This window comes from Siniperca chuatsi, linkage group LG4 (genome assembly GCF_020085105.1).
Source record: "Siniperca chuatsi isolate FFG_IHB_CAS linkage group LG4, ASM2008510v1, whole genome shotgun sequence".
Classification (NCBI taxonomy): domain Eukaryota; kingdom Metazoa; phylum Chordata; class Actinopteri; order Centrarchiformes; family Sinipercidae; genus Siniperca; species Siniperca chuatsi.
In genome coordinates, this window is record NC_058045.1 from 26,147,186 (window position 1) to 26,168,829 (window position 21,644).

The 21,644-nt window shown below is 40.1% G+C and overlaps 2 protein-coding genes across 6 annotated transcripts in view; both read left to right on the forward strand.

Moving 5' to 3' along the window:
• The window catches only part of wwp2 (WW domain containing E3 ubiquitin protein ligase 2), a 63,668-nt gene extending 58,831 nt beyond the window's left edge, over window positions 1-4,837 (forward strand). For all 5 annotated transcript variants that reach the window (XM_044193251.1, XM_044193254.1, XM_044193252.1 and 2 more), the window contains 7 exons: window positions 309-442; window positions 734-874; window positions 1,002-1,122; window positions 1,905-2,009; window positions 2,181-2,277; window positions 3,056-3,128; window positions 4,011-4,837. In XM_044193251.1, coding sequence (XP_044049186.1) covers window positions 309-442; window positions 734-874; window positions 1,002-1,122; window positions 1,905-2,009; window positions 2,181-2,277; window positions 3,056-3,128; window positions 4,011-4,110 — 771 coding nt within the window. In that variant the 3' untranslated portion in view covers window positions 4,111-4,837. The remainder of the gene's footprint in view (window positions 1-308; window positions 443-733; window positions 875-1,001; window positions 1,123-1,904; window positions 2,010-2,180; window positions 2,278-3,055; window positions 3,129-4,010) is intronic.
• Window positions 4,838-9,978: 5,141 nt separating this feature from the next.
• Window positions 9,979-21,644, forward strand: adat1 (adenosine deaminase tRNA specific 1). The gene is made up of 9 exons (XM_044194212.1): window positions 9,979-10,320; window positions 10,779-10,847; window positions 11,281-11,335; window positions 11,466-11,596; window positions 12,061-12,712; window positions 14,332-14,477; window positions 18,305-18,404; window positions 18,500-18,586; window positions 20,519-21,644. Exons 1-9 carry the CDS (start codon window positions 10,137-10,139, stop codon window positions 20,649-20,651), a joined length of 1,557 nt encoding a protein of 518 aa, XP_044050147.1. The 5' UTR covers window positions 9,979-10,136; the 3' UTR covers window positions 20,652-21,644.

Sequence of the window (21,644 nt, forward strand, 5' to 3'; positions counted from 1 at the left end):
AACAATCCCCAGTGAATAATCAGTACAAAGAATCAGTGAGAAGGATATATGTGTAGTTTCAAAAGAACAAATTTGAACCATATGTCACCAATGGCCATACAATACCACTATAATATCACAAAATTACAGCAGGGGAAAAATACTCCCCCCACTTCTCTGCTTTGTTAGATCCAGGGACTCAAACCTGCCATATCATCAGGTTTAGTGACCTGACACTGTGTTTCTATGTATATCTTTCTGAATTTGAGCAGTGGAGACCAGGTGACCTTCCTTATTGTGGGTTCTAATGTAACAAATCTTCCCTGCAGGCTTTGTACCATGGGAAGTTCATCGACACCGGCTTTACGCTGCCATTCTACAAGCGAATGCTGGACAAGAAACCCACCCTTAAAGATCTGGAGTCCATAGATCCTGAGTTTTATAACTCCATCATGTGGGTCAAGTAAGTAACGCAGGATGGGTTACCTCTGAATGTGTGTGTTATTGCTATTTTATGCTCACAAGGCTGGAAAGTAGAGGAAAATAATCAGTAAGGACATTTTTCCCGGCTCATTTCTAGTTCAAGTGAGAGCCTGATTTTTTTCAGTCCCAGAGAAGTTAACAAATCTCTAACCCATTGTCTAAAAGGCAGAGTAGCAGGTGATTTTCAATTTAAAAGAATTATCCTTCTTGCAAGAAGTGTAGCAAAGGCTACTGCATTAGATTTAGGTTGTGTTTCTGTGTGTGTGTCCAGAGAGAACAACCTGGAGGAGTGTGGCGTGGAGCTGTATTTTGCACAGGACATGGAGATCCTCGGGAAGGTTTCCACTCACCAGCTGAAAGATGATGGAGAGAACGAGCTGGTCACCGAGGAAAACAAGGAAGAGTACATCAGGTAAGTTAACATAAGCGGTGATAGCCACTACAGCTGAACAGACAGAGAAGAATGAAAGTTCATCAAGAGATGTTATGTCAGCGATGGAGACCAAACCATAAAAAACAACCGCTCTTCCTTCCCTCAGCCTGTTGACAGACTGGAGGTTCACCCGTGGGGTGGAGGAGCAGACCAAAGCCTTCCTGGACGGCTTCAACGAAGTGGTACCTCTGGAGTGGCTTCGCTACTTTGACGAAAAGGAGCTGGAGGTGAGGACGAGCGGGAGGGCTGGGGGGAGGGCCAGCAGGTTTGTCAGTGTTTGAAAACTGATGAAACAAGGTCCTTTTGAAAAACAGAGGAAATGTAACGATTTTTTTCCCCTCATATTTTTTAATACACAGCAGTGATAGTTAGTGACCTAAAAGCAAATTTAAAAAGATTTCTTATAAAAGTTGTTAGCAAGTGCACATTCTCAAATCTACGCGGAGACTAATCCAGAGTCGGGGGGTGTAAGAACTAAATGCAGCATCACCGTCAGTGATTTCTATATAAAAACAGAGGAGGTGACAGAGAAAGAAGGAAGATAATACATATTTATATTGCCTGTATTAAGTATCTGTTCCTGCCTATTTTTTGTCAGTTACGCTCTGACAACAAACAGAGCCACAGGTTTTCCAAGATTTAAATGTTGTCAAAATCTGCTTCTGAGTAGGATGAATTGAAAGTAACCTGTAGTGAGTCCGGGCCGTGATTTAGTTTGTAAATTGTTCCTGATCCTGATTGATGAGTTTCGGAGATCAGTTTGTTTGTTTCTCCTCAACTGCTGCAGCTGAGCTTTCATCTAAATGAGTCCATGTCCCAGCAGTAACTCAGTCTAACAGACGGTGAATGAAATTAGTCTGGCGTAGAGGTGGGACATACTGTGACTCACTGTCCTGTCCCGTCCCGTGTTGTCCTCTGCCCACTGATGAGTCAGACAAACACAACTATGAAGAATAAAGGACACACAGCTGCACTCGCTGGACTTTAAATGTCATTTTGTTTGTTGCAGCTGATGCTGTGTGGGATGCAGGAGATCGATTTGGCCGACTGGCAGAAGAACACCATCTATAGACATTACACCAAGAACAGCAAGCAGATCCACTGGTTCTGGCAGGTACGGACACACTGTGGTTCAGTGGGCACAAGGCTTGATGTTAGAGGTTACAGAAGCCTTGATCTAAACACACACACACACACACACACACACACATCTGCTATGATGAAGTATATGTGTTGAGCACTGATGTGAGTTTGGCCAGTGAATGATGGAGTTGTGTTCCTGCAGGTGGTGAAAGAGATGGACAACGAGAAGAGAATCCGTCTTCTTCAGTTTGTAACAGGAACCTGTCGGCTGCCTGTCGGAGGCTTCGCTGAGCTCATAGGTACACAGCACTGATTCACACAACGCCACATCATGATTGTTAAGTGTCACTGTCCTTTTGTGAAATAAGGATAATTGACATAAGCGATGATGTCTGTCATTTTGTTTAGATTTTTTTGATGAATACTGTATATTTGTTGAGATTCCAGTTTTCTGAGGGTGCTATAAACAAATCAAATAAAAACAAAGCAGAATGGTACAAAAAGCAAACAATATGCTCCCCAAGCAACAGTACCAGTCAGTTTTTTCCACAGCACTAATTCCGAGAGTACAAAAACGTCATGCTCACCACTCTACTGTAATTCCAGTCGTGTTACTTTTCCATTTTTACCGATCAATGTCAGGCTACCGTGAATGCAACTCAGCAGATTTTTCCCTTTGAAAGTATTCCCTACTTCCCATTACTGTGCTGTAGTTGTTTAATGTGACAAATCTACATTACATTTCATTAACAGAAGCTTAACACAAGTCGGCAAAAACAGAAAAGTGGAAAAACTGTAATTGGTGGATGAAACAGGTATTTCTGTTAAAAAGAGAAACTCAGGGCAGCAAAGTTGGGAGTATAACATGACTGTGTTGTACTGATGGCATTAGTGCTGTGGAAATGTACATTATACTGAATTTACTGTGTGAGCAGTAGTACTAGGCCACAGGCAAATTCACCCTCTCTGTGGTTTTTTTACACATCATTTGAAGCTCGGCTTTCCCAAGACAATTATGATGAAAAAAATTCAAGCTGATATTTAATGAAATAACTGTTTTTCTTTTTTCCCCTGCAGGAAGTAATGGTCCCCAGAAGTTCTGCATAGACAAGGTGGGGAAGGAGACTTGGCTTCCAAGAAGCCACACATGGTAAGCTGCTGCCTCGTCTGTTAACATTGTAAACGTGTAGCAAAATAATCTAAACTCCGAGGCCCAAGCTTTTCTGAGTGATGTTCTTTAAGAGGAAGACCTGGAAGAAGCAACTGAAAGCTCCCAAAAGCTAGCAAGTGCACCTTTAAACTTAGATTGTTTTGTTACACGTACAGTTTCCAAAGGTCGAGGATGAATTTCAGTGCTCAAATGGGAAACAGTTGTTTATCTGTTTGTTCATAAATGAATCAATTCATGTGAAAACAGGTCTGTTAGTTAATGTAGCCTACTTCAGTACGAAGTTATCACACTAAGGTTGTTGACCATTTTTAAAGCCTGGTAGCTTTTTTTTTGTTGTTTAGATTGCAAATATCCAGATATGTTTAATTGGCAAAAAATCCACAAAACTCCAACTGGTGTGAGAGTTTATTTCAAACCTTTACTCATCATTACACTGCATCAGCAGTGACTAAATACAGCTCTGATACAGCTGTAGGAGAGTGATCAGTGGGCAGTGAGGCTGATATCAATGACATAAAATTACCAACACTAACATGCTGCAGTGAGTTCAGACAGAATCAAACTGCTTCGTATAATTTGAAAGGTGGACAACACTGTGACAGGGTTATATCTGCTAATGTCAAACCAATATACTGAACAACACAATGTTCCCAACAATGGTGTTCGGTCTTTGTCAACACTGTTGCCACTAAATTCAGGATTTGACCTCCAGCCTGTTTTAACTAGCAGCAGCCACAGAAGATTTCAGACAGAATGGCTCAAACAGTTGACAGACTTGTTGTCATTCCACTCTGTGAATCCACAAAGAGGAATGACTAATAGTGACCTGCCTGTCTCCTCCTGTTCGTCTCCTCCTCCCAGCTTCAATCGTCTGGATCTGCCGCCCTACAGAAGCCTGGAGCAGCTCCGAGAGAAACTCCTGTTCGCCATCGAGGAGACAGAGGGATTCGGTCAGGAGTGACAGGGGAAAAGGACACAAGACCGCTAAAGGAGAACAGTTGATTCAGTCGGATAGTTTTTTGTTATTAATATTATTATTTTGCATTTGTTAATCACATGGCTGAGAAATCACCTGTCATCTATAGCCCCAGACCTGGGGGAGAATCATGTTTGTGAACTGAATCATGGGATAAAGTTTGATCTAGGCGATGGAGACACAAGAACATAGAAGAAGAGTGTGTATGCTTACTTGTGTGTATGTTTGTGTGGTTGCTCACATAAATGCCATTGTGTATATACATATATATTGTGTGTATGTCTATGTGGGTTGGACAGGATGGCACATACAGAGAATTATATTTGACTAGAGTCTCACCCCCCTCACATACACCTCTACTCACTGCTTAGAAACGCACCAAACCCAGACAACAGGATAGTTTTAATGTCGTCGGTGTCTCACGACAACAGCACAGCTACGCGCAAATGCAGTATAACATATCTAACAGAGAAATACATTTTTTAATATTTTAAAGTGACGAGAGAGAGAGAGACAGAGAGTGTGGGAGAAAGAGAGGCAGTGTATGAGTGCATGTGTGTGTCTGTATACGAGAGCTGTTCATGAACTAGTGTGCCTCTTTTACAAAGGCTAGAGAGATGAGATGTGATTTTAGTTTTTATTTTTCTGTTTGTTGTGAAATTCAGCATTTTCCTCCTGTACATAACTAAAATAAATGAGATTTCAATCTTGAGCTGTGTTGATGCTTTTTTTGAAGAGACAGTTTGAGGTGACCAAAATAAGGCATTCAACTTGATCACTTGTGTCGTTTTGTTCAGCTGCCAAAACAGCAAATGACAAAGCCTAGAAACAGTTTTCCTTGTGTAGCCAAAATAATTACTTCCTCACAAACTATTTGATAGCTACCGTAGCACTCTGCATTCTGATGAAGTGTTACTTCATTGTTGAGTGACTGAATGTGACACACACACAGCTGTCTGAGAGCTGCTGTCAGCTCTGACAGACTCATCACCTGGATGATCATCTCACCAGGTGCAGCGTCCCTTCCTCCCCTCTGACCAATCGGACCCAAGGAAAGAAAGGAAGTGGACCGACCTTTATGGCTGCGTTTGTAACGCGTGGCTGGGGATGGAGACACGGCTGTGGGAGATGGTAGTGGAGTTAGACTTTACCACCACACCTGCCATGACAGGAGTTAACTTTAGCTTCTGCTTCATAAATTCTAAATGTGAATTCATTTGTCTTTAAAGGTTACCTGTGATAAAGTAGGCTGTCCCACTCATGTCCCACCAGGTCTCTGAGTCTCCTCTGGACCCGCTGCCAGGCCTGATGGAAGCTGGGCTCTAAGGGCACCGCGTTGGACGGTGTGAATGTGTGCAGGTGTGCTGTAGGTGCTGTGGTACATGAAGGGGTTCAGCCGGCTGAGCACGTATTAGTGTTTCCTTCATAGTCCGTCAGGATAGCCTGGTGTTCTCTGATGACACCCTTCTCACTGCTCAACAGTCTGATCGACAGCTGCAAAAGAAACGTAATTTACAAAGTAAGTTAATTTATTTATTGGTTTATTTAACAGGGACAGTGCACATTAATAACTACACTGCTGTAAATGCCCCAGAGTTAGCCAAAAGGCAATTTTTCATCTGTAGTTCCTGGACAGATTAATATAAGATTACATTTACAAAAGTTATTGAAATCATTTATAAGCATGCAGAGCAATAATAAGAAGAGAAAATAATATGAATGTTAGTTTAAAAAAAACAGAACACTATTATACTACATTGTCAAGTACAATATCAAATATTGCAACACAGGAGCACATAATACAAGACACGCAAAGCAATGAAATGGGGAATATTAATGTTAACAAAAATATGTGCTAAATAAGACAACATTGTGCTGCATTATTAGGCACTAATTGAAACATGCAGCAGACATAAAGCACATGCACATACAGTACATAAAATACATACATCATTCTGGCATATTAGAAGACATGCATGCAGGTACATGAGGACAGACGGCTATAGCAAGGTAAAACAGTAAGTAATGTGGGAAATATCCATTGAATGCATGTATATCCTGGCACCACAACACTTACTTTCTCAGGAGGCAAAAGCAAATATAAACACAATACAGCGAAGTAAAATGCTATAAGAAATAACAAATAAGAATTGAGTGCATGGTAAATATTGACACACTAATAGTTACAAAACTTTGTATTAAGTAGGCCTATATTAATAAAACATGTTAGATATAAGAATTACAGTACATATGAAGGGCGTGCAAAATAACAGTTGAAGTAGTAATGAGATATGAAATACTCTATACAAAGAATATAAATCATGGGTTATGAAAACAAATTAAAGAATGCAGGGTGTCACAAACAAGAAAAAATATGAGGATGTGAGAGAAACAAATATATGAAATTAAAGCGTACTGTATATAAACAATCTATAATGTGTCTCTAGCTGACATGATCAGATCTGCAGGAGTCCATACACATGCACAGAAAGTAGTGGGCTGATTAAATCTTTCCTTAGTCGATGAACTGATGTGTGCATACATACAGTACAGCCTGTTCTCTAAACCCCAACTGAACCTGAAGGCTTGTTGTGAGCCCAGACCTGATTAAACCCTTGTTCTGGATTAACTCTTTGTTGCTAGTTACAGTATTGTAAAGTCTTTTTTAATCTGAGTATTGTATGATATTTTTACTCAGTCATGGACACAGCAGTGACTGTCCATGTAATCAGTCCAACGGGACTTGAGTGGGGGCACCAAAGAAGAACATATGCATCATAACAGACACCTAATACCAGTGACAGGATACATAGTATCATACTATACGGGCAGAAAAAAATTATATATAGCAAGAAACAGTGCACAGTACTATGTCTGTGTCTGTCTATGAAGTTTTTAAGGTTCCCATATAATTTTGTTCTCATGGTTTTGTTTTCGAATGTATTCTGGCTCAGGATCAGTCATGCTCTTTGAATTTTTTTTTTTTTTTTAATAAATGTGGATGTTTGAAAAATGTAGAAACTTTTAACATAATAACTAGTATAGTACTACATAAATTGGTCACATATGCTGATCATATTCAGCAGTGGTTCCCAACCTCTCTCTCTCTCTCCCCTTTCCTGTCTCACTATTATAAAGAGTATGACCTAGACCTGCTCTAGGTCTAGGTCTAGGTCTAGGTCTAGGTCTCATTGCACTTTTGCTCTATGGCAAAAGTGCAATGAGATAACTTCTGTTATGAATTGGCACTATATATATAAATACATTGAAATTGGAATTGAATTCAGCTGTCCCTGTCTAATAAAGGCAAAAAATTACCTTTAAAAAACCCCACCACCACCACTGCATCACTAATAATTTGCAATAAATACTCCTTTTGTCACTATTCATTTGCATTTAAAAATCACATATTACTAAACATTTGCATAAAAACTCACTTTTCATTTGCATTATGGCTTCCAATTTGCTCAACTCATCACTACATATTTACATCAAGTAAAAACAAATATTTCTATATTCTACTTTAGTACACTACTTAAATAAATGTACTTCTTTTGCACCTCTGTCTGTAGCAATAGCCCATGATCTGCATCTCATTTACAGACAATATGGTTTTGAGTCTTGGTCTTAATTAAGGATGATATGAGGATGTTGACAAGTTATTCCACTGCCTTTGGACCTACAAGCTAATACTGGGTTTGTACTCAATCGGTCACACTGGTAAGAACGAATGAAAGGGAAATAATTGTGAATGTGGATAAAGCTGTGCCAGAACCAGCAGCTTTTTCCACACATCAGGGCACATTTTGTGGTTTGGCCGGCGAGCTCGCAATAATTGAGAATATAGGTTTTGGATGTGACCATGCAAACAAACTCTTCGTGTGTCTCCATTGTCAGGATTTTTTAGTATTTTCCCAGTAATCTGATGTGACAGGACTGACAGTGCTAAGATGTATTTAAGGACCTCTGTCAGAGCTCAGAAAGTGTAACATACCTGTGGCTTGATGAACCAGGTGGTGTTCTCCCTCACTGCGGTCACCAGCTGTCTAACAAAGCAGCCTCCTCCACAGCCATGCAGAGTGTAAGCAGAGTACATGAGTGTAAGTGAGTGGAGTGCAGAGAAGCAAAGTGGTCCCTCCACATGAACCTCAAATCAGTTTCCACTTTTGCGTAAGAGATGTTACAGTATCCAGTGAGCACAAAGAGGCTCAGTGTTCTTATGATGGCCATTACACCAGTGGCTGCAGCCAAACAGCAGCACTGCAATGTTTGCTAAATGGTGCGACAGATTTGACCAAATAGAAGCATTACATGACCTGAGGTGAACCTTACATCACAACAAATTAGTCCGAACAGGTCCACTACCCACTCTTCCTCTACCATAATGCTTCTGGTTGTATTTAGTAATCATGGAGTCAATTCGTATGTGTGGTACAAACATTTCAAATACTTCTGAATTTACATAGGTCATACTGTAGGACAGAGGTCTGATGTGTGTCTAGGTACTTTGAAGATATGTAAGCCATCAATTTGACTGACAAAAGGTGATTTCTGAGTTGATAGAGCTGAGGGATGAAAAACTCGTTTAAATCTGTGTTTTGACTGTACTTTAATATTTTCATAGTATAACTGAACTCAATCTGTGCTCTTTATGCAGATGATAAATGCAGGCAGTGTACAAAAGAGATTCTGGTCTACCATCTGAAATGTGCACTTGTGTATAAACAATCTAGCCTCCTTATTTAACACTTACTGTATCCAAAATTCATTTCTATTGGAACCTTTTGGACAAATGAAATAAATAATGAATTCTGCATCTGCCAGGACAGTAACTACATTTAAGAAAACATTTCTGACAAAAGAAAAGGCTTCAGTGTGTCTGTGGGAGATGCTCGGAAAGTTAACATATCATTAAAAGTATAGAAACTGACAGAAAGCTGAATAAATCCACAAGTCAGTTAACATTTTACAGGTGAAAGAGTCTATGGCTGAGTGTGTGGAAGCAAACAATGCTGCTACAGCTACTATTAGTACTCCTATTAATATTAATAACAACAAACTACTACCACCACCCATTTTATTACCAATGCCAATGTGCGAAAGTACATTTACCGTACTAAAACAATTTTGAGTAACTTGTACTGTACTTGAGTATTTCCATTTTATTTTGCATTATAATTCTAGTCCACGATATTTCAGGTGAATATATTTTACTTTTCACTCCATTCCATTTATTAGAGAGTTACAGTTGCTATGCAGATTAAGATGTTTAGATACAAAACATATGATAAACTTGTAAATATGAAGCACTGTTATAGATGAAACGGTATTTAAAGTAGTTAAAATTAGGCCTACATAGCTACATAAAATGCTGCTCACATGGTAATGGATTAGTAATCTTGATCCAATAATAAACTATATTAGTAATACAACAATAATATAACATTAATGTCACATTGAGGGAACCATTTTTCTGCTTAATGAGTAATTTAACATTTCACCGGTGTACTTTTACTTAAATGAAATTCTAAATGCCGAACTTCTATTTGTATAAGTATAAATACAGTATACAATATAAAGTGTTCATATACTGTGGTATTTCTATTACTGAATACCGTTTTAATCTTCTTAATCTTCTTCTATAGTCTTTCTTTGTTATTCAACTGGCAGATGGGCCAATGACAATTTAACATGGTTGGTTTTGTATTTTATTGTACTTATTCCCTCACTTAAACTAATATAATACCTACTACAACGGATACTACTAATTAATAATACTAATAATGCCGTATTAATATTAATTTAAGATTTTCAGTTCTCCATTAATTAAGGACCTTTATTGTGAAAGTAAAGCATTCCTTGGCTCGGCCCGGAAGTAACTTCTTCGTTTTCTCGAGACGCCTCCAACCAGTTCAGTTGGTCGAACCTAATCAAAATATTGGTCATATACTGTTCATGTGACACCGTGACTATTTAAAATACATTTACCGTTAACTTAAATCATATTAGTAATGCCCGTCAGCCTCGACTTGTATGTCCCTGCCCGGTTTAACATGGTGAACGCGGATGAAATCGCTAAGTTGTGCTACGAGCGTTTCAACCAGCTTCCCCGGAGAGGGAAGCCTGAGCCGGGCAGAGAGTGGACCCTGCTGGCCGCTGTGGTCAAAATCACGCGGTGTGCTAACTCTGACACAGGTTGGACAGCTGAATTAACTATGCTACAACGTATTTCATGTTCTCTTTATGTCAACGATGTCCTGTCGCTGGGCAGAAAACAGCTACTTTATTCATTTTAATATCGTCTCTCGTCCACCGTATCTAACGTTATTACAACGCGGTAAAGTTAACTTTTAGCAAACGTTAATGTGTACCGTTACTGGTGTTATCGGCATGTAAGAAGTAACAATAAGCTACACTTAATATCAGTAAGTGTACCTAAACCAACAGCATTGTCCAAATTACGCTGCACAGGACAAACTTTGAATGTTAAGAATAAAAAATTAAAGGAGCAAATGTATTCTACCAATATATAGGCTAGTAGCACCTAGACACTGCAAAACACAAAAACCATAAAATAGGATATGAAAATGTGGAAGTATAAAGACGAAATATGTGATAAATGACATTATAATGATTTTTTTTTTCTTTCACAGTTGAAAAGGAGGTTGTTTCCCTGGGAACTGGGACCAAATGTATTGGACAGACAGCTATGAGTCCCAATGGTATGTTGATTTTGTTACTGTAATTGGTGTTTTTTGGTCTTCTTTATGTGCTGAATGCTCACCGTCTCTGTCTTCAAAACAGAGTTAATTTTGGCAGCCCACAATATATTTTCTTTGTGTTCCATTAGTCTGTGCAGAGTTCAGGAGTTCAAGTGAGGATTGATTTAAATGTACACAGAAATGGTGCATTTGTGTGTTGTACTGGAAAAATATCCTCTCTAGACGGAAGTTAGTTTTTGAATTGGTTTCGTACTTTAGATGACAACAAATAAATTCTCAATCTGTTGGAAACGCTGACATCCACGACAGCCTGTAAAAGTCCATTGTAAAAATCATTAATTAAAATAATGTTTGTCTTCGTTTCTGAAAAACAACCTTTATATCAATATGTTTTTTTATATATATATTTATATTTATTCTCTCATCCATTTAGGTGACGTACTTAACGACAGCCATGCAGAAGTCATTGCCAGAAGGGGATGCATCAGGTGTGTATTACATTTTGTGTGTGTCCCTAGTAGCTTGTTGGCTCTGGTGCTCCGTGCTTGAGCATACAGTATGAGCATAGGCTGTAACCATTTTGTGTGTGTGTGTGTGTGTGTGTGTGTGTATTTGTAGGTACCTGATCCAGGAGCTGCACAGGGCCGTGAGTGATGGGGACAGCTCTGTGTTTTGTCAGGCAGATCAGCGGGGGAAGTGGAGGCTTCAGCCGGGAGTTTCCTTCCTCTTCTTTACCAGTCATACTCCCTGTGAGTCCAGTGCTCCCAGTGTACCAAACTGGCTGTCTGTTTCAGCACTTATCTCAGCAGCTTATGTGAGATGATGCACCAGGATTTAAATCAAGCTATACATTTTGTCATGTATTTATGTGTCGCAATTTAGATATATTTATTTAAGGCGTATATTTTATCTCTGAAGTAGTGCATGCTTTTTCCATGATTCGTGAGTTGTTGGACATCCCATATAATGTGTTATTTTTGAATGCTTTTAATCTTTTTTTACAGTTTCTGTTTATTCTAGTTCCTACAAAGAAGAGAGTTTGAGTCTTCCATGTTGATCTAAATGCTGTTTCAGGGACTTTTATTCTTGTCAGACAGCTTTAGTCCAAAAGTATCAGTATCAGCCTTCACAAAGCTATAGCTGAACTCGGTCCCCATGCCAGTGGTTTGTACAGGAAGCCAAAATCAGTCTGGAACTTCTTGTGTATTACCAGGTGGTGACGCCTCCATCATCCCCATGTCTGACAGCCAGTCTCAACCCTGCCCTCCTGTCAAGGTTGTCACATCTGTAAAAGGTCATGAAGGGACTGATGGAGGAGGAGATCTGAAAAGGAAAGCTGAGGAACCAAGTGAAGGGAAAAACACTAAACTGCCCTGTCTGGAGGAACAGGAGACAGCAGAGACAAAGCTAGAGGACAGAGGAGACACAAAACAATCCTTCCTTTCAAATTCATCCAAAAGTAAAGATCCATCACAGAGTCACTCTGCAAAAACACCTGTGGAAACTGCCTCACAAGATTCAGCACAGCTGGAGATAAAACGCAAAGGCCCCTATGACAGTGCTGGACTGCATCCACAGGTCCCAGACATTCACAGAACGGGGGCCAAGTGTGTCCCGAGTGGCCCAACCGACCCTCTGCACCCTGGGGTGGGGTACCACAGCACAGGGGTGCTCCGGGTGAAGCCCGGGCGAGGAGAGCCGACTCTGTCCCTCTCCTGCAGTGACAAGCTGGCCCGGTGGGGGGTGCTGGGCTTCCAGGGCGCACTGCTGTCCCATTACCTACAGGAGGCGCTCTACTTCAGCACTGTGGTGGTGGGGAAGTGTCCATACAGCCAAGAAGTTATGCAGAGAGCTTTGGTCACAAGGTGAGGAGTAATGCTGAAACAATAAGCCAATTGATAAATATCATTGTAAATTCAATATCTTTGAGTTTCACGCTGTTGGTAGGATAAATCAAGCACTTTGGGGCTTTGGGAAATTGCTATGGCTGTTTTTTTATTTATTTTCTGACATGGACAAATGATTAATTACTGTTACAGTTTAATTCTTGATTAGATACTTTCAGAAAGCTGGAAGGAGAGCCATTTCTAGCTCATCTTGTTAGTTTTGTGAATAACATCTAAAATATAAAAAATAGTAGTCATAGTTTTTTTTTAACCACCAGGGGTATAGCTACAAGTTCTGAGCCCCATGAACGAATATTCTCTCTGGACTCCATTTTTGAAGTTGCATTAATAGGTTTTTGTGACCACCTGGGGTCACTGGAACAAGCTGTAAACACAACATTTTGACATATAAATAGGTTGTTATGGTGAATGTGTTGGTAAACAGTTGCTAATCCAGCAGACATGGAGCAAGAGAATTTGCAGACCGGAAAACCAAAACAATGAGCTAAATTATGCTAATAAAAGATCCGTAGAGCTGAGGAGAGAGTCAGGTGATAATTCTCTGGGGGTGTGTCACTATGAGCAACATCTTTCACATTGCACATACAGTCATTTGACCCATTATTCATATAAAAAGATCTATTTAGTGCAACTTTAAATACCAGCAGTGCAGCTTTAAATAAAACAATCCTACTGTATTTTTATCTGCCCTTTTTTTTAGCTCTGGGCCCCAAAAAGCATCACGACTGTTCACCTCACTGGGGCCAGCACTCAGAAACACTCATTATGCTTCTATTCTGTAGAATTCAGTAAAGTCAGATAAAGTTTCTGCTTTATTTCCTCTTTCTTCTGAATGGCTCTTTTCCTTGTTTCTATAGACCTTTTTCACAGCAAATATTTTAGCTTGTCAAGTACATATGGACCATGATGATGGCTGCATTCTATTTGAGTGTACAAGTCTCAGCGCCATTGTATTATGCATGTTGGCTCACTGGTAGTGTTTATGGAACAGAGCCATCATTAATGTTGTTAGTCACACCTGTGCTTCTCCTGACAAGTCAGTTATCTTCTGTGACAGAGGTTTGTGTGGACCTTTTCATCAGAATGTGGTGCAAAAGTAACTATAAGTAAACTATTTGTGCACTGCTGGGAACAAGGCATTTTATAGTGTAGGTGTGCATGTATTGCATCATGTGTGAAAGTCACTTAAGGAGATATGGTAATGAGAGTGACATAGACCGATGTTAATCATGGGGTTTGTGAGAACTGTAAACCAAATACTCACAAACGTTATTATTCTTCTTTTCATCTTAGATGATGGAAATACAGGGGAAAAGATAATATTACAACATCGTGAAATGCTGAGTGACCTTAGTGAAGACTTAGGCCAATGTATTGGTTTTCTGATGATGGTGTCTGTTTGTTATGAATTGGATATTAGAGTTTTCCATCTCCAGTTTGAAGGAGGCTAAAAACATAACTTGTAATTTAATCATCTGTCACTTTTAAGTTAGTGTTGGAGTATTTTGGAGGTATTTTTCCTTCAGTGTAAGGGAATCGGCAGACTTTCTTGAATGTAGTCTTCCTGTACTCCCCAGATCCTCCCATGTATCGGACCTCCCCGCTGGTTTCTCTGTGTGTCCACCTGTGCTGCTCCAGTCCAGCCTGGAGTTCCCCTTCAGCCAGGCGCAGACCGAGCTCCGACACCAGGCCGGACAGGGACGCATCTCCCCCTGTGGGGCAGGTAGGATCGTAACCCCACTTGGTACTTAATTTATTTTCTGACCTGTATTATATTTTTTGCTAGTACTTCTATTCCTGTGTGCACTGACTTAAAGGTGAGCTGCTGTAACAAAAGAGTTTCCCCTCTGGGATCAATAAAGTATTTCTGATTCTGATAACACACACACACACACACACACATTGGTATGATTGACCGGAAAGGAGCACTAATGCCGCATTCACATCATATGGGAGTTACAGTAATTACCAGTTTCCATCTGTAAACAGCATTCAGTTTGCCAACATCCACGTCATAATTATGACCCAGATTTTTCTGAAAGATATACTGTATCTGACTTTCCACTAAATAACGTGGAAGTGTCTGAAAACCAAGAGTGGACCCCACACATCAGCCAAAGTCCTTTGCTCAAGGTAATTAAAGATAAATATAATGGATATAGTGCTACGTTGTCAACGCACAGTATTTTTAACCCTCACAATTTTAACTCTGAAACCAACTGTCTGAGGACGTGAACACGTGCAAGTCGTAAACCGGGTCGTAAAACTTTCCCATTGATCCCATGTGGAAGGCAAAGATAATCAAAATCAGCATGTCCTGCATTCTCACCATGTTCTACAGAAGTTACACCATTAGGCGGTCGAGTTTTCCCATTGGCTGTTGCTCTTTCAAAATAAAGAGGTGCGAACGTTAGTTACATACCGTAACTCCAGATTCTATGAGTACAGTACAGCACTGAAGACTTTTAGTCTATGCCCACTTACTATGTGGGCTCCACCTCCGTCTCAGCTAAACTTATACACAAGGTGAGATCGAGGTGGCTGGGGCCCACATTTGGCTCCCAAAAACAGTGGCCAGGGCCCACAGCTTAGAGGGCTGCGCCTATGCTCATAGAATCTGGAGTTACGGTACGTAACTTACATTCTATTTCATATAGGTGCAGCCCTCCGAGGCTATCGCTAGTGGGATAAGGGCGAAGCAGGATGTGGGCCATGCCCCACTGGGTCCGTTGGGTACCTACAATCGCAAACACACACCCACTTCACAAGAAATCAATAACCAATCCATACCTCTGGACGTACATTATATGCGCACAGATGGCACAGAGACAGTACAATACCTGATATTCACCATGAGGGAATGAAACTTGAGAACAACATAAAACCTAACTGTGAGTAGCGGAGACGATGGTTACACACTGTAACAGTCCAGCATAGAGCAGAGTAGGAGAGAAAACACCTCTCAGTGCGCCAAGAGGCATGAGGAAGAGTGCACAGTTAAAGCACCCCAAAATAACAATCACTCTGACAAAACACTCCATACAGAGTGAGTCATAAAAAAACGAGACATCCCGCAGATAGAAACAAATGAAAGAGCAGGGGGAGTTAATAGATCATTAGAAGAGTTATAATTAGAATAAGTTCTCCTTCAAATCAAACATCAAGATATGAGTGGAAAGTATTGTTCTTGCAACTGCATTTATAATATTTTTTGACTCAAACGTAGCTTAACCATGTCATGTGATATTCTGCTTTAAGAACAAATATTACTGGCTCTGGGTTTTCTGATCCAGCTCTGAGCACATTCAAATAAAAAAGGTGGAGTTGTTAATTACAAGCAACATCATCAGAACCATGTGCGTAGTACTTAATACTTAATATGAAATGCGATGAAACAGTGATACCTGCAGGAAAATGTGGTTATAGCGACAGCTATAGGATGTTGATGAACAAACTACTCTTTTGAATAAGAGATGTTGATCTCAATGAGACATTTACCTGATTATATATAGGAAAGAAAGAAAAAAGATAATATGAAGTGAACGCGTTGGTTGATTGGTGAGGAATGTGGAGAAGACAAAGCTCACCAAACTGCATATACTATAAACCTTTTTCACAGCAGGCATTTTGACTTGTCATAGGAGCAAAATCACAGGTGTTACTAATAAGATTAACAACGGCTCTGCTCTATTCAAGTGTCCCAGTAAGCCATGACAGTGAGCCAGCATGCACAATACATTAATACACGAGAAAAGAAAAAGTTCGGAGTGCTCAGAAGTTCAAACAAGTGTAATGACGGTGCTCTTTGGTAGGGAGCACAACAGTTCAAAAAAGAAGAAAGGTCCAAGGCACCCTTCTGGCAAAAAGTTAAAAAGCCTCGGCTTTTTCATGGTGAAATTCTAAAAACAGACAGCTTTCTTCAGGGAAGAAGACCTTGAAGAAGGCTGTCTGTGCACTTACGCATGCCGTTGTTACCGAGCTCTACTTAAACATGTACAAGCATTGTCTGTTTTTAGAATTTCACCATGAAATAGCCATCTGAATAAAGGCTTTTTAACTTTTTTGCCAGAAGGGTGCTTTGGACCTTTTTTTTGACATTAATACATGAATTCCATTTAGCTGCTTCAGTTTCAGGGTCCTGGTGAATGAATGAAAGAAATGTTTATGACTATGCCCACCCTCATGGGCTTACAAAACACCACAGATTTACAGTGCATCCGGAAAGTATTCACAGCGCTTCACTTTTTCCACATTTTGTTGTGTTACAGCCTTATTCCAAAATGGATTAAATTCATTATTTTGTTCAAAATTCTACAAACAATACCCCATAATGACAACGTAAAAGAAGTTTGTTTGAAATCTTTGCAAATTTATTACAAATAAAAAATAACCAATTAAAGCTTCAAGTGTTTTTGAGTATGATGCTACAAGCTTGGCACACCTATGTTTGGGCAGTTTCTCCCAGTCTTCTTTGCAGGACCTCTCAAGCTCCATCAGGTTGGATGGGGAGCGTCGGTGCGCAGCCATTTTCAGATCTCTCCAGAGATGTTCAGTCGGGTTCAAGTCTGGGCTCTGGCTGGGCCACTCAGGGACATTCACAGAGTTGTCCCGTAGCCACTCCTTTGTTATCGTGGCTGTGTGCTGAGGGTCGTTGTCCTGTTGGAAGATGAACCTTCGCCCCAGTCTGAGGTCCAGAGCGCTCTGGAGCAGGTTTTCATCAAGGATGTCTGTACATTGCTGCATTCATCTTTCCCTTGATCATGACTAGTCTCCCAGTTCCTGCTGCTGAAAAACATCTCCACAGCATGATGCTGCCACCACCATGCTTCACTGGAGGGATGATATTGGCCAGGTGATGAGCGGTGCCTGGTTTCCTCCAGACATGACTCTTGCCATTCAGGCCAAAGAGTTCAATCTTTGTTTCATCAGACCAGAGAAGTTTGTTTCTCATGGTCTGAGAGTCCTTCAGGTGCCTTTTGGCAAACTCTAGGCTGGCTGACATGTGCCTTTAACTGAGTTAAAGTTTGCAAAGATTTCAAACAAACTTCTTTCACGTTGTCATTATGGGGTATTGTTTGTAGAATTTTGAACAAAATAATGAATTTAATCCATTTTGGAATAAGGCTGTAACACAACAAAATGTGGAAAATTCAAAGCGCTGTGGATACTTTCCGGTTGCACTGTATAGAGTATAGGCCAGTACCAGAGTGCTGCATATACATTTCAAACAATAGAAAAAGTCCAAAAATAGGGAAACAACTTAAACAACTTTCACAATCAAATCTTCAGACCTTCATTGTCTACAAAAATACAAACATTTAGTACTCGAGAAATCAGAATAAATACTAATTAAATAGTCCATCTAGCCTTCTTTTCCAGGCTTTAGAGACAAACTTAGCAAACTTATGAGACAACAAAGGCCCTAATTCCTACCTCATAAGTCATAAATTCATCAAGAGAAAAAAGTATTTATGTTGTGATTTTTAGGAGCTCATAGAGTGTTTGAAGTTTTGTTTAGTCTCTCTAGTAAATACAATCCGTGTGTTTCAGCCATCAGCTGGTGTAATGTGACTGAGCAGCCACTAGATGTCACTGCCAACGGCTACAAACATGGAGTCACCAAGAAGGCCCTTGGCACAGCTAAAGCCAGGTAGAACCAACACACTCTCATCATACATTATTATCACATAAATGAGAATTTAGATCAAATTTCAGTGATATTTATGCATGTTTGTGTGTCCTTAGGTCTCTTCTGTGTAAACTGGAGCTTTTTCATTCCTTCCTGTCTCTGGTATCGGCCACTGACCCTTCAGCACTTCCAGAATCTCTCAGGTAACAAACAGTAGGCTCTTTCATAATCTCACTGTGGTTTTAAACAGCCTCAAACAAAATCTGAACAACCCAAAACACTAATGAAAATCTCCAAACGACAGTCTGGCTTTCATCATTTTGTCTTTTTGGGTAACTCTCATCTCATCTGCTGCTGAACCACGTCGAATCGACAGTGAGGCAAACTAATAAGCAAACATTATGTATCGCAGTCATCATGAGTAACAGCATTATAAAGACAAAGTGCAAAGGAAATGTTGAGGTTTCTGTTTTAAGGGCCTGATATTTTCCCTCAAGGAGAACTCATTGAATGAATGGCTCGGAGGCGTCTCTTAAGGCCCAGTACTATCTGGATAAAAGACAAGTGAACACAGACTAATATTTTTTTATTTCATAATGTACAATGAGACCAGTGTGTCAGTACTGCTGCTACTGTGTGACCAACACATTTTGTCTGTGTGTGTGCATATGTATGTGTGCTGTGGCTTTCACTGTGTGTGTCTTTGTATGTGACATTTTGTGCTCATATTTCATCTTAGTTAGTCTCCACATGTGCATCTGGGGTTGTCCCTGTTCACATGCTTTGTGTGTGTGTGTATATGTGTGCGCTGATGGCTAAGAATCCTCTCCAAAGGGAGAACAGTGATCCCTCTGTTTAGCAGCATTTTAGCAGGATCAGAGGATCAAGTTACCTGCTAAAATGCTGATATACCTGATCCCAGCCTAGTCCGGCCCGGCGCCACACATGGATCAACAGAACACACACACTCATACACTCTTAAAGTTTTGTGTCTGACGGGACATACACAATTAAATAAAGAATCAGAATCAAACTGTCCACTTTATCTGCACAAGATTTATTCTTAAGAGAAACCTGGTTACTGTATCACAGACTCTCTGATAGTTTACTTACATACAGATGAGTTTGGCTTGGAAACATCCTGCTGCTTTTCTTGATTTTTGGTACATTTTTGAGGAGATTTAAATGCACAGCTGAGATGATGAGGCTTCAGCTAGGCACAACCATATTTTGACATACTGTAATTCTAATAGTTTTGGAAATATATTCAGACATATAGAGTGGTTGCACTTGCAGATTTGCATATCATAGAAGACTGGACTATTGGCCTTGGTGGAGGTCTGCGTTCTCCGAGTGCCCTTCTAGTTTTCTATTTTCTTGTCAGTATGGAAAGACTAAAACCAACAATGTGTTAGTCCGTCTCTCAATACTTTCTGACTTCCCTACCCTATCTGTGGCACTCAACTAAAAAGCCCATTCCTACTGAAGACGTAAATCTCAACGAAAACAGCTCAGGAATATAGTTTAATACTTTTTTAAAAAGGCTCAGTAATTTCGTGAAACAGCTCATTGATTTGTTTTTGTTTTGTTTTTAAATAAAATTTCAAAAAATAACAAACCAAAATGTTGTATAGTGTTAAATTAAATCTTACAAAAATAAAAAAAAATTGCTTGTATTACGGAAGGCAGAGCTATAAGCTGAGTAGGGAAAAGGATACCATTTCATGTGTGCCCACTTATACCACAATGGCTTAAAAATGGGCTTCCTTTATTGTACAAGCACTCTCCTGCCTAGCAAAATGGCCGCTTGTATAGTTTCAGAGAGCATTGATGGAATTTGATCTTTTAGAGTGGAAGGATCTTCCAAAACAAATACATGTGGGAAATGAGAGACCTTGCTTTTATGCTTAGCCTTGTGCAATATACAGGAAGTCCAATATACTCTATTGATAACTGTGAAGTGTATTAACCTCATATATAACACACATGACTTATGTTTTGAGTTATTTTAAATTAGTTCATTAATTACAGCAGGAAGATTAATTTAAATGATCTTGTAAACACAAGAACTAAAGTGTGGGCAATAACTGGGTCCCCCCTCTCCTTGTGCTTTTTTTTTATGTGTATCTGTTCAGGAGAACAGAGCTGCAGACCTACTGGGACTACAAGCAGGATTCTCAGTTGTACCAGCAGGCCTGGCAGCAGCTACACAACCAGGCTTTCCCTCTGTGGCCACGCAGTGACAGAGATCTCCTGCTCTTCCACTGAAAGCCCACTCTGAAATAGTTTTTCTCCCAGAATTTGACTCTTGTCAGGGTGGAAGGGCCTGTGAAACTCACATTTCAAACAAAAGATGGAAGTAACAGACATACTGGTGGAAAAAAAAATATTCTGAATCATGTTCATCATGTCACACTTTTAATGAAAGGACAAACGTGACAACTCTAATTTCCAGTGTTCATTTCTTAACACCTGTTGGGTCAGCTGATCAATCTGGATAAATATTGTTTGGCTATATTTGACTCTTAACCCAGGATGTCACTGCTTGCAACAGCAGGACACCCTGCTCTGTCATGCTGTTCCAAGAGGTTGATGACCGCTCTTCAGTGTCCTCAGATGATAGTTTTATTTTCAAAATGTGTGTAACATGTTGTGACTGCAGCTGCCTGGAGTTCATGCTCTGAAAACACAGGCAAGTGGAAAATGAGTTCTGTGTTCAGTTCCCAGTCCGAGTTTGAATGCTCTCCCATTGTGGTTTCCCCGCACAGTCTAAGCGTTCTGCTCAGATGGGCTGAAGACAACTCTGACCACAGAAACGATGATGACCTGTAAACCTGACCAGGGTGTTTCCAGTGCATGTTAGAATAGATTCCAGTCCTCTGGGACACTTGACTCACCCATAAAGACAAAGAATAAGTTGAACCTGCATATTTCTGCAACAGTTATGTCCTTCATCGAAGTCCAGACACCAAATCCATGCAGGGACAGAGGATCAGTTGTGTTCGTGCTTAAGCTCAGCAGATTCCACTGACAAGTAATGACCCAGTTCAGCTCGGCTAATGCTGAACAGCATGTTGCAGGTTATGACCAGGAAGCTTTACACTGTGTATTTAATGTCATTCTCATTCCTCTGCAGTAGAGATTTTTAGAGGTTTAGAGGTCTTGTTTTAAAGACTCTTGGCATGTTTTTTGTACTGCAGGCATACTTTCACTGCAAATACCTTGTGATGCTCAGTAAAATATCCCAAGTATCTCTGTTAA

Bases quoted from the DNA above. Each gene is read 5' to 3' on its own strand.
- adat1 (XM_044194212.1), top strand. From the start codon at position 10,137: ATGCCCGTCAGCCTCGACTTGTATGTCCCTGCCCGGTTTAACATGGTG. The intron at 12,713-14,331 runs GTGAGGAGTAAT...TGTACTCCCCAG, and splicing joins CAGAGAGCTTTGGTCACAAG to ATCCTCCCATGTATCGGACC. The intron at 18,405-18,499 runs GTAGAACCAACA...GTGTGTCCTTAG, and splicing joins CTTGGCACAGCTAAAGCCAG to GTCTCTTCTGTGTAAACTGG.